The following is a 15624-nucleotide window of genomic DNA, read 5'->3' as shown; positions in this document are numbered from 1 at the left end:
CACCGAGAGTCCAGAATGCAACAGGTTTGACCAGTAGCCCAAGATTACAGAGAGTAAAATCCTGGCTCCCCTGGAGTCAATGGGAATTTGGCCGCTGGCTTCCGTGGGGCTGGGGTTCCAGCCAAAGGGTATATTTTGAAGACCATTAACAACTTGTTTCTAGAAGTGCTGCCCTCTCCCCAAATAAGCCCTCCTTTATCAAAGATTTAAACACAGACTAAAACACTCCATGGGCCATCTCTAGTGACACGCTTTACCGGGTCTCATTTCTAGGCATAATGGAATTTTCTGCTGTTTCACACGTGATTTATCTGCTGTATCCACTTCCCTACAGGAAGGGCTTGTGGCTGACACAAAGAATTCTATTGATGAATTTGGCTTCTGGAGTCAGCTCTCAGGACCAAGGGCCTGATCCAATCTACCATGAAGTCAGTGGAAATGCTCCAACTGACCTTCACTGGCTTTGGGATCAGGCTACAGGTTCTGAAGTTCTTCCTCGGGCAAAGCTCTCACAGTGGCAATAGGAGCCTTGCCTGAGCAAGGACTGAGGGCTTAGTCCTGCAATGTGCTGAGTGCTCTGCCCAGCAAAGCCCTTAAGCCCATGCTTAAACGTAAGCTTGAGTAGCCCCATTGAAGTCACTGTGAGTCTGGGTGCTTAGCGCCTTTCAAAGTCAGGCCACTTTTAGCTAAATCCATATTTAGGCCAAAATTGTTATAAAAAATGGGATCCAAAGAAGTGGCCTGATTTGCAAGAGTGACGAGCACTTAGCAGCTCCCAGTGACTTCGGTGGGAGCTGCTGGATGCCCAGTGCTTTGGGAGATAAAGCCGCTCATCTAGAGGTATTGGCTTCCATCTGGATACATGAGGAAGTAGGATACAGGGAGGTAGAGCAACCAAACAAAATACACTCATAGATGTGGGATTAATTTAAAACCTTCCTAATGACTTTTAAATTAACACACACACACACGAAATTTTAACTGCTTGGCCTGAAATTTTCCACGCAGATTTTTTTTTTTAATTTCAGCAAAATTGAGCTCACTTTGTAATACCACTGATAGACAATTTTACCAGCGCAGCAGATGCATCGACTGAGTGTGAAGAAACGCCATCAGCCTATACAAACTAGCCTTTGTATATTCCTATGGGGTAACCGCAGGCATAAACATGCAGCCTGGATTTGCAAATCCCACTTGTGCAAGAATATGGATGTTTGGCCTCATGTAGGTGTTTGCATCAGGGCCGCCCAGAGGATTCCGGGGGCCTGGGGTCTTCGGCGGCGGGGGGCCCTTCTGTTCCGGGACCCGCCGCCGAAGTGCCCTGAAGACCCGCAGCGGGGCCCCCCCCGCCGCCGAATTACCGCCGAAGCGGGACCCGCCGCCGAAGTGCAGCCCGGTCTTCGGCGGTAAGTCGGCGGCGGGGGGCCCCCACCGCGAGTCTTCGGGGCACTTCAGCAGTGGGTCCCGGAACGGAAGGCCCCCCCCTCCCCCGCCGCTGAATTATCGCCGAAGACCGGACTGCACTTTGGCGGCAGGTCCCGCTTCCACGGTAATTCGCCGGCGGGGGGTCCTTCCGCCCCGGAGCGGAAGGACCCCCTGCCGGCGAAGACCGGGAGTGGAAGAAGCTCCTGGGCCCGGCCCCGCAAGAGTTTTCCGGGCCCCCCGGAGCGAGTGAAGGACCCTGCTCCAGGGGCCCCGAAAAACTCTCGTGGGGGCCCCTGTGGGGCCCGGGGCAAATTGACCCCTTGCCCCGCCCCCGGGCGGCCCTGGTTTGCATATTCTTTGCAGAAGCAACTCAGACACATCATTTGAAAATTTGGCCCCAGAAGTCCCTGCTTTTTCACATACATACACTGCAGCTGCTTTCTCTGTGTTCTGTGTTTCTCTTCTGCGTTACCAGCCGTTCCGGATGGCAGCTTCCTATAGGACTTTTCATTATTCTTGGCTATTATATGTATTACAAGACAGAGGGCCAGGCTTCAAAGCTGGGATCTGAGTATCCCTAATTTTCAGGTGTGCTTGGATCAGCCTATTGTAGAAATACAGGTCAGCCGTGACGTTTGGCTGTAGATCTGGATTCAAATTTTGGCAAGGCCTTGAGATCTGAGATTTGGTTTCAATTAAAACCAATTTCCTACTAATTTATTCTTCTTTATAATTAGATGACTCGGTTAGAAGAATAGCCTTTAGGGCCTCAATTCAGCAACCTATGTAAGCAGTTGCTAAACTTTAACGTCAATGGGGCTGAAGCACATGCTTATGTTCTTAGCTGAACTGGGGCTTTTCTGACAATGGAGCTTTTCTGTAAAATCAGACCCTGTGTGGAAAGGGAGTCATGACACAGTTAACAAGCAGACACACCAAAGGGAAGAGTTGGCTCCAGCATTGCGAAAGGAAATGTATAAATAGATACGCCAGGCAAATGATAAATAACATTCGCTCTTCACCTTCACAAACTTTTCGGAAGGAGCAAAGCATCCCACGCACAGCGACATCAGGATCCAGCCTCTGGCGTGGCTGCTTTTGGAAGGGTTCTGGGTGAGCTGTTTGCAGATTTGACAATAGATTTCATCCCTGCAACAGAAATCAAGGTTAGATCCCAGCCAATCATTCAAGATACCATTTCCCTCTCAGTGGAGCCCTGATCCACAGCCCACTGAAGTCAATGGGAGTCTTTCCAATAATTTCAGTGGGCTCTGGATTGGGCCCTTAATGAATAAGTTGCTACTTTTTCTGGTGAAATCTGCCTCTCAGGCTTGCAAACTGTTACTAGATGTTAAAGGGGCTGCTGTCTTTTAGATGGGATGTAAAACCAGGCCCTGACTGCTTGATAATTAAAGGTCCCATGGCTCTTTATGTCTGTCTAGGGGTATTAACCTCATTGCCCTGGCCAATTCTAACTCTGATAATTACATCCCTCCTACAGAAATCCCCTTCGCAAATTCAAATGGAAACGGCATTCCTCTACACTTTGGCCGAGATCTTCCAGTAGCTCTGGAACTGGGCATCCAGGCAGTTTTGAAAGTCTCAGTTTTCTCTTGCTGAGTTGCTATGTAGTCTTGCTGTGTCCATTTAAACAAACAGCTGCCATGTTCCCTCCTAGCAGCAGCCTTTTGTCAGTGGCGGGTAAAATGAGCCTTGTTTGTTTGTGTAAAGAGCTTTGTGAGCTTTTAGGATGAAAGGCAAAATATACCAGAGGCATATACCAGGGTAGCCCAACATGTTCCATTAGAAGACCCTGTTTTCCGTTCCTTATAACTTGGTCAAATTTTAGCTGCTTTGGCTGAAATTTTCTATGCTGATTTTTTTTTTAATTTTGGCAAAAACAGTTTTGTTGTTTCTCAGAACGAGGTTTGGGGAAAAGACATGTTTTGTCCATGTTAAGAGCTTCTGACATCTGTTTTGTTCAGAAGCTCTAGTGCCGCCACGTTTTGGAACAGGGACTTACAATTTGGTACGGGGATTGCCCTGGGGTCGGGGGTGGGGGGTATTTTTTGCCATCCCCTTGAAAATCCACCCATCTTTCGCCAAGTTCACGAGCCTTTGAAAATCTTAGTTTGCACATGCTCAGAGGAGTTTGCCAGCAGAATTCTCCACAGAGTCTACCTGCATATTCCATCCCCGTGCATACTATCTGCTACCAGGCACTCACAAAAGCAAATGAGGTCCTTCTGCTCTGAATATATCAAGCACTATATAATGCTCTGAAAAAATCAGGTTCTGAGCATTTCAAATTGGGCCCCCTAAATCAGTATACAATTTTAACCTTAATCTGCCTTTGTCACACAGTTCCCCATCTGTAAAATGGGCATAATACCATCCCCTCATCTCACAGGGTTGTAGTGAAGATACATTAATTGTGCATGAAGCAGGGTCAGAATAATCTGCAGAAATAAGGCCTAGGGCCACACACTGAACAGTGAAGTAGGACAAAATATTGACAAGCTGAGCATTAAGTGAGCACTGTCCATTCTGTGCATTGAATGAGGCGGGGTCTGGTGGAAAAACCAGTGTATGATCTTGTAATTAAAGACAGAGTCTGAATGCATGTGCACAAAGGGGCTGAATTAAGGTCGCATGGGCAATCATAATTCTGGCTTTTCCTATCTTTTGAGTTTTGACTTTGCAACTGCAACAATGTTCTTTTAACATAGTTTTTTTGTATGCAGTAAAATAAATCTCTTCTTCTAACAAAAGAAGACCCAGCAACTTAGGATGTAATGGCTTGGATAAAACTAAACCGTGAAAAGAAAAAAGGAATGTTAATAACTGGGGGCCTGATCCGAAGTCCAATGAAGTCTGTGTCAGCCTTTCCACTGACCCCACTGGGCTTTGGAGCAAGCCTGAAATGAACCTCTAACAAACATGATGGGAGTCTAGCCCCAATCATACAGAGGAAGAGAGCTCAAAGAACAGTGTAATACGTGTTTTATTCAATCGCACAGATTAGCAAAAATATTTCTTTTTAATGAGAGCAGCTTAACTACTGGGGGTGGGGAGGACGACTGAGAATGATAGTTGACTCTTTGCACTGATTTCTAACCTTAATGCTGGTCTGAGGATGCCATTACCAATAATGAAATGCAGCTTCTCCAAGTTGGAGGTGGGTCGGTCTTCAAGCATGCTGTTGCCTTGGAGGGTGGACTCACCGTCATGGAGTCTCTTTGTCACCTGTCAACCGAAGACATTATTCTCTTTCTGGTTAACTTGTTGCTATGATTCTCCCCTCCTTCAACCCACACCTCTGTGAACGGCTGTGCCCCGCATCCCCACCCAGGTAGGATTGCCCCAATTTTTCCACAACAGCACCAGTGGGCCACAACTCCAAGCCCCACCCTCAACCGGGATAACTCTATTAGAAGGCAATGGAATTTCACCAGTCTATAACTGATGAAGATCTGGCTCTTCATCTCTTCTCTATTCAATCATCATTAAAAAACAGTAACACAATTAAAAGACATTCCTTCGGCCAAAAACACAATACCATGGCTGTAAGCATGTAAGCACATGCGTGGTTGTGATAGTTGTTTCCGGTTTTTGCCGTAAGTGCACATCATAGAATCATAGGACTGGACAGGACCTCAAGAGGTCATCTAGTCCAGTCCCCTGCACTCATAGCAGGACTAAGTATTATCTAGACCAGGGGTCCCCAACGCGGTGCCTGCGGATGCCATGGTGCCCGCGGGGACTTCTAAGTGTGCCCGCATATTGGCCGGAAGATGAGCATCCACCAAAATGCCGCCGAAATTTGGCGGCATTTTGGCGTCGACACCTCTGGATGACGCCAAAATTTGGCGGCATTTCGGCGGATGCTCATCTGCCGCCACGGTCCTTCGTCTGGCGCCCGCCAGACGACAAAGGTTGGGGACCACTGATCTAGACCATCCCTGGCAGGTGTTTGTCTAACCTACTGTTAAAAATCTCCAATGACAGAGATTCCACAACCTCCCTAGACAATTTATTCCAGTGCTTAACCACACTGACAGTTACAAAGTTTTTCATGATGTCCAACCTACGCCTCAATTTAAGCCCATTGCTTCTTGTACTATCCTCAGAAGTTAAGGAGAACAATTTTTCTTCCTCCTCCTTGTAACAACCTTTTATGTACTTGAAAACTGTTATCATGTCCCCTCACTAACTAAACAAACCCATTTTTAAAATCTTCCCACATAGGTCATGTTATCAAGACCTTTAATAATTTTTCTTGCTCTTCTCTGGACTTTTTCCAATTTGTCCACATGTCTCCTGAAATGTGGCATCCAGAACTGGACCCAATAATCCAGTTGAGGCCTAATCAGCACGGAGTAGAGCAGAAAAATTACTTCTCGTGTCTTGTTTACAATACTCCTGTTAATACATCCCAGAATGATGTTTGCTTTTTTTGCAACAGTGTTACACTGTTGACTCATATTTAGCTTATGGTCCAGTGTGACCTCAAGATCCATTCCTAGTACTCCTGCAGTACTCCTTCCTAGACAGTCATTTCCCATTTTGTAGGTATGCAACTGATTGTTCCTTCCTACGTGGAGTACTTTGCATTTGTCCTTATTGAATTTCATCCTATTTACTTCAGACCATTTCGAATTTTAATTCTATCCTCCAAAGCACTTGCAACCCCTCCTAGCTTGGTATTGTCTGCAAACTCTATAAGTTTACTCTCTATGCCATTATCTAAATCATTGATGAAGACACTGAATAGAACCAGACCCTGTGGGACTCCACTTGATATGCCCTTCCAGCTTGACTGTGAACCACTGATAATTCCTCTCTACCATACGTATAAAAAGGAAGATGTGTCAAGAAAAAGAATTCTCTGTCCCAAGAGCTGAAGAGTGGGATTTTCAGAAGTGCTCAGCACTGGCCGAATGGCTCACATGGGTGTTTGATCACAGATCTCAATGGCAGTGGAGTTAGCCCACTGTTGAGTGCTTCTGAAAATCCACTCGGAATCTAAAGCCTAGCAGGGAGGGGCTGAAGTCAGAAAGACCGAGAATGTACAGGCCAACACAGCGGGGTGGGCGATTCTCTAACTGGAATTCTATGCAGACGGTGGGATGTGAAAAGAGGAGATGGACGGGTGCTTGATGACTGGAGAGTGCAAGCTGCCCCAGGCATAGGGAAGAAGGCATGAGGTGCAGGGTGATTCAAGGAGACACGGGAAGCCAACCTTTCCCTTTAACGAATCCTTAAATCTTTCAGGCCCCCAAAGACACAGAGAGCAGCAAACCCAGAGGAGGTCTGGGTGTGTTGTGTCGAGGGAGCAGCGGGAGAGAGTTAGAGAGCCCTGCAGACCATATAAAACCATTTGTGCTACCCAGCCGCAAAGCATTTCCTCTCACCTCTTCAGTCAGTTTGGATTTCTTCTTTAGAGTCAAGGAGACCAGTTTGTGCCGCACACTGTTCTTCTTGTGGCCATCTATGTGAGCGCTCTGCGAAGGCAAGAAGTATAGCCTTATTCCTGGGCCACACACAACCCTGCAGGGCGGGTTTCCTGTGTATCCGGCTCAGCAGCTTTTAGAAATGGCAGCATTTTCAGTGGATTCCGAGCACTAATTTGATATTTCTGAGAGATGGGTCACAACCAAAACCCTAGATCTAAACTCCTCCAGGCCACCATAATGCTCAGATCTGGATCTCAATTTTGCAGCTGGCCTCTGTCTCGTTAATGGGCCAAATCAAAACCTGCATCAAAACAACCTCAAATTTTAGGAAAGTTTGACATGAAGGCAAATTACAGCTCAAACTCATCTCTAATACATAGTTTATGGATTGGAAGCATCTGGCCACTTATGAATATCCAGCCATCCATTTCTAATTGAATCTAACCAGGCATTCATACTACCCAGAGAAATGAGAACATTACTATCCAAAAAGAACAGTTTGTGTCTAAGATAAAAATACATTGTTAAATTTTCTCTCTCTTCTCTAGGGGCTCTGCTGATGCCACAGCCGACTGAAATATGATATTCTGTCCAATGAACAAATAAAAAATGGTTAATTATACAGAACGAAGCTTGATTCTTCATGTATATTTTAACATAATTAGATCCCAGTGGAGATTACTTTCCTCACCAGGAGCTTTAATGAAATTGCTACATTATATCATTGTTTCTGGGAATATGACTGGAACCAGGCGTTTTATTTATTTAGATCTACCAAAAGCGTCAAAGGTGGCTGTTCTTAGACTCTAGGGGGCCTTGATATAATCTAAGTGCAGCAGTACCATTTATCACATCCTGCCACCGGCAAGCCAGGTCACTGAAAATGTCCTGCCATCTCGTATAAGGCAGATTCTCAAAGATGAAAGCATACAAACTGCCAGAGTGCAATGACCAATGGTCTATCCAGTCTTTTGTCCTGCTTTTAGCAGCAGCCAAAGATGGATTCTTACGGTGAAGTGTATGTGTCCCATAATAACCTAATGGCGCAATACCATTTACCACAGGGGTAATTTTCTCCTGACCCCAAGAGGGGTTGAATCTCATGGGACAATCCCAGACCTCACTGGTCCCGTGCATCTTTGGCCTGACTAACCCAAACACAGAGCAACATGTTCCTTTAAATCAAACCAAAACACTCCACCGCACACACAATTCTTCCCCCTGCCCGGGGAGAGGATGAGAGAATGAACCACACGTGACATGTGTTAGCCACATAGCTTAACGCACTAATAAACATAATAATACCTAGTGCTGCTCAAGTGCTTTGCATCAGTAGAATACGATAGTGATGAGGGCGGTATAAGAATCTATATGGAATCGAATTTATACTTTGAAACACAAGGGATGATAGGCTTCGTAGTTTTCTCCTTGCTAGGATAGTGGCAGATGAAACTTACAAAACTATTTGCTTCAATCAAGCCCATCAGCAGTGTGTTCCACAGATACATTTCTACTTTCATGAACTGTACATCAAGAATATTGGCTCTTCTACAGCTGTAACGTTAAAGGGAAGAGCATTCTCACCTCTCCTTCCCCCTGCAAAGCCTGCAGCTCCTTTTTGTAGGTCTTTTTCCCTAGAGTCTCATAGATTTTGGTCATCACTGGAATCTTCTCGCTGCCGTCGCTCATAGCCGTATGGTATTTAGGCTCAGGAAGGTCTCCCATGAAACGAAGGATAGTGATCCACACCGCGAGTGCTGCCTATTTGCAACAAAGGTGAAACTTACCAGAGTTCTTGGCTTGGTCTGGGTTAATATAATTAATTGTATGTATTATACTGTAATAAAGCCATGGCCACTAGTGACTGGACCCATCCCAGCACTAAACACTTCATGACAGCATGGATAATACTCAGATCCTCTGCTCCAAAAGCACAGGCCCCTGCTACCTGAGCTAAAGGAGACTCTCCTTTGGCTGTTAGCAGTTCAGGGTCTATGAAAAGCCATTGAGCGGTTCTGAATCTGTCCAGGAGAGGGTAGTGGTGAGTACACAGTGCAAAATGACTAGTTCATTAAAATGTGTACTGTAAATGCAAATTAAACTAAAATTGTGCAACACGGACCACAGTCTGGAAAATACATGACACACCTCTCATTAAAGTCGAGTATAAAGGAGAAACCTCGCAAATTAGATAATCAAAAACTAATTGAGTCCCTGCCCCTGCCCCCCCCAAAAGAACAATCAGACGTTGTTAGTATCAGAAAAGGGTTTCCTACTAAGCTGAGATTTTCTGTCTAATCATTTCTCAGATGCATGAACAGAAAGGCCAGTAGCATAATAACAAACAGGGAGGATAGTTCAATCCATCTTTTTGTAGGGCCATTAAGGAGTTTTGGCACAATTCTCCTGTACAGTTCTTGTGCACACCCTGTATATGTGGCCCAATCCCTAACAGACCGGTCACCACAAGCACAGTGGGCACCGTTAGAGCATCTCAGCACAGACATCAAGGACTGAATGGGCATGTGGACTGATTTCCCATCTTGAGGCACATGGGTGGGAGCAGACTGTCCTACAGTGGCATATTTATACCTGTTTTGTGGCACTCTGCCTCCCAAGCTCTAACTCTAGCCTGCTACACAAGTACTAGATTAAGGTGCAGAATGCTTGGGGAGGATTGTTTTATTACTGGCTTGCACGGTTTTATTTCTTAAACATGGTGCTCAAGCACATCGCAAACGAAATTTCCTGATGGTGCACCACATGACCCAGTAGCTACTCGCCCAATAGAAAGAGAAGCCATCAATGAAGGTCACACAGGACATCCAATAGCAGATAAGGACTTTGCTCCTAAACTCTCTTCAGACTCGTGTGTTCTACTGGGATGGATTCAAATGGGTATCCTAGAAACGAAGGGCTCCGTAGCCCATTACCAACCCCCTGAACCATCCAGCCCCATTCTTCATGACCAGGACATTTATGGATTATTTCCTGTCTTACCAACTGGTCTCCTTCGTCCTCGTGGTACAGAAGGGGCTGCTTAAGTGGCCGGCGGATGTACGTGTGTGTCGTCGTGCCCTGGAAGTAGGTGGCTGCAAACTTTGCAAATTTGTACTCCGAAAGGTCTTCCTCCTCTTCCTCGGGGAGGGGCAAAGCTGCGTCTAAATCCTCTTCCTCTAGCTCCTTTTGGGCTCGCTCAAGGTCCTGGGGAGGGAGGAAAATATACACGCCCGATTTGATTTAGTGTCTTTAAAAGCTCCCTCATCCTGCACCTCACCTCGCTCCCGGTTCTGCCACTGATTTCAATAGGGCCAGGATCAGTTCTCAGGACAAGAATTGGCACAGAGGATCCAATCCAACTCCCCTTGAAACCAGTGATTTCAAGGGAACCTGGATCGGGCCCACGTGAGGTCTGTAGATACTTCTTTATCCTGAGGAGAATCCTCTGTGGGGCAGACTCCCAAAGGCAGCCGCAGAAGCAGCAAGTGTGAACACATTGGAAAAAGAGTTATGATGAGCGCTCCAAGAGCTAACCATTAGGGTAACAGGGTGATGATGCTGAACCAAGATGGGATGGATTGCCACCTGTCCCAAAACGTTACTCTGAGCAACACTAGCAAGCCCTGTCTGTTGCTCCATTCTCCATGCAGTACCTCAAAGCCATTGGGCGCCTGTCCTTCCTGGCCTGGCAGAGACGAAGTGGTCCCTAGGAATCCAAACATTTTGTCCACCATATCTGAGTCGTTCACTGGCTCGTTTCGGGCCTTCTCCATTTTGTCTAAGAGTTCCTTCTTCCGACGGGCTTCCTCCTTCTCCTTCACCTCTCTCTCAGCATCTTCCCGGGCCAGCTGGGCAAGGCGTACCTAGACGAGAAGGGTTACACTGACTAGAGTGCATTCTCTGGCAAGCTGGTCCTAAATTCTGCAGCTCGGCCCATTGGCTTTAGAGCAGAAGGATGGTCTTGCGGTTAAGGCACTAGACTGAGGCGCAGAAGATCTGAGATAAATTCCCAGCTCTGCCACTGACTCACTGCGTGACCTGGGACAACGCACTTAAATCTCAAGTATCAGAGGGGTAGCCGTGTTAGTCTGGTTCTGTAAAAGCAGCAAAGAATCCTGTGGCACCTTATAGACTAACAGACGTTTTGTAGCATGAGCTTTCGTGGGTGAATACCCTTGCATCCGAAGAAGTGGGTATTCACCCACGAAAGCTCATGCTACAAAACGTCTGTTAGTCTATAAGGTGCCACAGGATTCTTTGCTGCACTTAAATCTGTGCCTCAGTTCCCCACCTGCAAAATGGACTCAGCAATGCTTCTTTCTCTCTTCTTTTGACTATTTAGAGCCCAAGGTCCCAGGTGCAGGACTTTTACTCTATGTACATACAGCACCTAGCACAGTGGCAATGTTCCAGTGACAGTTGGGAATCCTTTATGCCGTCCTATAATACCAAAAAGAATAAGCATAATCTGTGGCCTTCTGGTGTGGCAGATGGGAAATTCTGTGCTAGCTTCAGTCAAGCGAAAATAGGGAGGGCTTTACTGAGTCAAATACGAACAATACAACAGGACAGCAAGTCCTCATACTATTTATTGGGATGCTGCCTTCAATTGACCTTATTCCGCCCTACACTTTTCAGGAGTAGAATCAGGCCCTAAAGAGAAGCCAAGAAAGAGAAAAGTCAGATCGTACTTGGTGCTTCTTTTCTGCTTCCTCTTTGGCTTTCTTGGCACTCATCTCCTTCCGTAGCCGTTCCTCTTCTGCCAGACGAAGCTTCTCTGCTTCCAGACGGCGGTGATACTGGGAAACAAAACACAAGTGGGCTTTTAAAAAGGCACTTAGCACTTTTGCTCTGCTAACATCCAGATCACAAGAGCACGCAGCACAGACATGAACACAGCTCTGTCCCTTGGTATGTTTCAAGGAACACTAACATAATGGGAGTTGGTTTCTAGCCAGAGAGAGGGTACCAGCTTTCACATTGCTTTCTGATTTTGATTTCATTCTGTCATGATCTTGGGGGAAGAATTTGCGTTCTGCACTCCCTTACACACAGTCAGTGATCCACACTCGTGTGATCTGCCTCTCTCTATGATATTTAGGGCGCTGGCCCCTAGGGTAACCACAGACTTTTGTATCCTGGAACAAACATTTGGGGCATGCCCATATTAGCCTTTACAAAAGTGATAACAGAGTCAAGTTAATTGGCAATCAGTTAACTTCAGGTTAAAAAAATCTAGTGTAGACATACCCTTAGACAGAGAGACACTGACAGCTAGACAAAGGCCGTAGGATGGATGTTATACAGCAGGGGTAGGCAACCTATGGCATGTGTGCCGAAGGTGGCACATGAGCTGATTTTCAGTGGCACTCACACTGCCTGAGTCCTGGCCACCGCTCCGGGGGTCTTTGCATTTTAATTTAATTTTAAATGAAGCTTCTTAAATATTTTTAAAACCTTATTTACTTTACATACAACAATAGTTTAGTTATATATTATAGACTTGTAGAACGAGACCTTCTAAAAACATTAAAATGTATTACTGGCACGCGAAACCTTAAATCAGAGTGAATAAATGAAGACTCGGCACGCCACTTCTGAAAGGTTGCCAACCCCTGTTATACAGACTATCATGCTCAGGGCTGCCCAGAGGATTCAGGAGGCCTGGGGCAGGGCCAGGTCTTCGGCGGCAATTCAGTGGCGGGTCCCTCTCGGAGGGAAGGACTTGCTGCCGAATTGTTGCCGAAGAATGAAGCGGCCACGGTAGAGCAGCCTAAGTGCCTCCGATCGCGGCTGCTTTTTTTCCCCTCACCGCTTGCTTGTACTCATCGGGCAGCGCGCCGAGGCTTCGGCAGCACTTCAGTGGCGGGTCCTTCGCTTGCTCCGAGTCTTCCGCTGCACTGAAGGACCCACCGCCAAAGACCCGGAGCGAGTGAAGGGCCCGCCGCCAAAGTGCCACCGAAAACCCGGAGTGGCTCGCGGGGCCCGGGGCAAATTACCCCACTTGCCCCCCACCCCGGGCGGCCCTGATCATGCTCTGGGGAAACCAGCCCTGTTGGTCCTGTTAACTGGCTGCTGTCTTTCTCTACCACGCATGCTAGCAAACAGCATTTCCTGCATGGTACTTACTTCTCCCTTAAGGCGCTTATACAGCCTCCGTGCAATCATGCCCCTGGCATAAGCCTGGACCGTGAAGACAGCCCAAAGGCGATGGCGGAAGGCCCTGCGCACCAGGCAGCCCCGGCACCTTGCCTGGAACTCGATGATCCGTCTGCGAGCCATGTGGTACTGCGTGTGGAGTTTGCGGGAACGGTAGAGGGCCTGGAGCCTCAGGAACCCAATCCTCATCTGCAAAGGAAACAGGATTAAGGCATCGCTCCGCTGAGGGTCTCACCGGCCATAATCAGAGATTTTCCTCACTCATCTGCCCTCTCGCAGCTGAAAATACAAACCTGCTGAAATTAGCAACAAGCAAAGAGCCCCCCAAAAAGCAGGGGAGAGCTGCTGTGAGATGGCAGAGAAACAAAGGGCTCCTGGATTTGTGGGGCCTGATACAAAGCTCACTTAATCAATGGGAGTTTTCCCATTGACTTCCATGGGCTAGAGATCCAAGCCTTTATGGGCTCAATGACCCCTAATGCGTCTCACGCACAGTCTCCTCCCTGTGCTTCCCTCGAGAGGTTTGGCGCTCAAGATCCCCCAGATCTACGCAGATCTCAGAGCAGTCACAGGTAGCAAGGGCCATGCACAAGGAGGCCCAGCACCTCCCCATGCCTCCTGTCATGGCTATTACCACTACATTGTCTCCCCCAAGGGGTTCCACATCACAGGAGGGGGCACTTATGTTGATTCAATCAGGGATAGCTTATGCTGGGTTGCGTGGGGGATGATACTGCAGAGAACGGCCATCCCTCTGGCCTTGAACACTCCCATCCCCAGCCTGCTCCCTGCACACTTCTGCAGGCCAAATGTCATGGCACATCCTCTGGAGGTGTTCTGCTGGGTCGGGCCCAGAAGAGGATCATATACCATGCCGGGTGCATTCTCTTCTTCCATCCCACCCTCCCTATTGAGTTCTGGGATCTGCCATGCTTGGGAATGCTAAGGGGGCCTGTGTAAATACCCAGGACACCAGAAGCCGTCAGCCGCACCTGCGCAGTTTTGGATGGGGTTGTGGAGTGGGGGGACTGTCAGCAAAACATGGCTGCAGCTGCAGTAAAGTCCAAGTGACAACCTGGATCAGGTGCATTTCCAAGGACAGAGCTACGCCACTTCCACCAGCTTTAATACTGGCTCTGAGTTTGCAGCCTCCTGAGAAATAACATCAGGAATCCGGGGCCACACGTGACCAACTGCTGTAAGATGGGTCCAACTCATGACAAAGGTGTGAGGAGGACAACCAAAGAGACGGTTGCTCCCTTTATGCAGAACCGAGGGCAGCGAGGGAATAGCTTCCCCCCTTCCCTCCCAACACACTAGCCAGCTGTCCCCGCTCTGACCTTTCCCCTCAGGGGGAGCTTAACTGGACTGACAAGGAACCTAATATCTGGATCCTAGGCAATGAGACCAAGGTGGGAAGAGCGTAAAGGAGAATTGGCAACACTTACAGCACCATAGTTCTTTCTGCAGTTATGTCCCCGCCAGTATCTCTGAATCATCAGGGCTGAATGTCGCACTTTCAGGAAATTGGACCTGGAAAGGCATTACAAACACTTGTGCTGGTCTGCTGGGGGTTATCGTCGCCTTGGCCCGCAGGGAAAGCCAGCCGCATTCTTCACAGACTGTAAGGAGTAACCGCCACCCCCTTGAGCTCAGTCGGCTGCTGGATAATGCCAGTCCCAGCCTTCCTTTCCCGCGCAGGAGGAAGCAGAGGCATGGTAGTGGTACTACCACGCACGCTCCTCTCTGCCCATTCCCTGTGCTTCGTCCAAAACAGGAATGGGAAGAGCAGTCCAAATGTGCCGATCCAGTGCTAGGTGATCAACGGTCCTGCCCTGAACTGCTGGGTGACGCCTTGGGCCCAGGCTCTTGTGAGTTACCCCTCGCCTTCCTCCCCCCACCATTCGTTGCATTTGGAATCTTCCTCGCTCTGTTTCCTCTAGTCTTAGATTTTAACCTCATCCGAATGAGGACTGTAGGACAGATCTGCCGCTGGCGTAAATCAGCATAGCTCCATTGACGTCAATGAACCCACCACCATTGACGCCAGGTGCGGATCTGGCCCCTTCTGTCTTCTCGATGTTCCAGGAGGCGCACAGCACACATTCAGGGATTGAATGAAATAAGAAGTCACTAGTCCAAGCTCCCACAGCAAGCCAGCAGCAGAGTCAGGGACAGGTGACAGAAGCCCTGATCGCTAGTCCCCGGCTTTGAGCAATACTCAGGACTGCTTCTCTAAGGACAGGAGTATGTCCCGGAGTCCTTGGCCATCATTTTCTCTTTACCCCACATTGCTATGCAGTGTGCTTTACATGGGTTGGCTTCCTGCCTCTCATCTCTGCAGTGCCGGGTTTTCAGTGGGAATGGTGGTACAGCACCTTGGGCTTTGGGATGAGTTGCACTGTAACCTATTATTGATCTTTGCTGCCATAAGGCTGAATATCACCCCCCTTAGTCTCCCACTGGAATTTTGTCATTGACTTCAATGGGACCAAGATCTGGCGCAGAAGGTCATTTGGAATAGTCTGCTAGTATAACTAAAGTTGGCCAATGAAGAGTGCCTCTGCTGAGTGCAGACCTGAGT

At 47.8% G+C, this 15624-nt stretch overlaps 1 protein-coding gene across 2 annotated transcripts in view; it reads right to left on the bottom strand.

Annotated features, from left to right (window-relative positions):
• MYO7A (myosin VIIA) overlaps nucleotides 1–15624 on the bottom strand; it is a 105837-nt gene that overhangs the window by 34341 nt on the left and 55872 nt on the right. For both annotated transcript variants that reach the window (XM_039537700.1, XM_039537708.1), the window contains 9 exons: nucleotides 14489–14573; nucleotides 13011–13229; nucleotides 11573–11680; nucleotides 10535–10744; nucleotides 9882–10085; nucleotides 8466–8642; nucleotides 6840–6929; nucleotides 4544–4671; nucleotides 2448–2574 (listed from right to left, as the gene is read on the bottom strand). In XM_039537700.1, coding sequence (XP_039393634.1) covers nucleotides 2448–2574; nucleotides 4544–4671; nucleotides 6840–6929; nucleotides 8466–8642; nucleotides 9882–10085; nucleotides 10535–10744; nucleotides 11573–11680; nucleotides 13011–13229; nucleotides 14489–14573 — 1348 coding nt within the window. The remainder of the gene's footprint in view (nucleotides 1–2447; nucleotides 2575–4543; nucleotides 4672–6839; nucleotides 6930–8465; nucleotides 8643–9881; nucleotides 10086–10534; nucleotides 10745–11572; nucleotides 11681–13010; nucleotides 13230–14488; nucleotides 14574–15624) is intronic.

The sequence above is a fragment of the Mauremys reevesii genome, linkage group 1, assembly GCF_016161935.1.
Source record: "Mauremys reevesii isolate NIE-2019 linkage group 1, ASM1616193v1, whole genome shotgun sequence".
NCBI classification, from domain to species: Eukaryota; Metazoa; Chordata; order Testudines; family Geoemydidae; genus Mauremys; species Mauremys reevesii.
The sequence above is the reverse complement of the archived record's forward strand: the minus strand, read 5'-3'. Positions and strand labels throughout refer to the sequence as shown.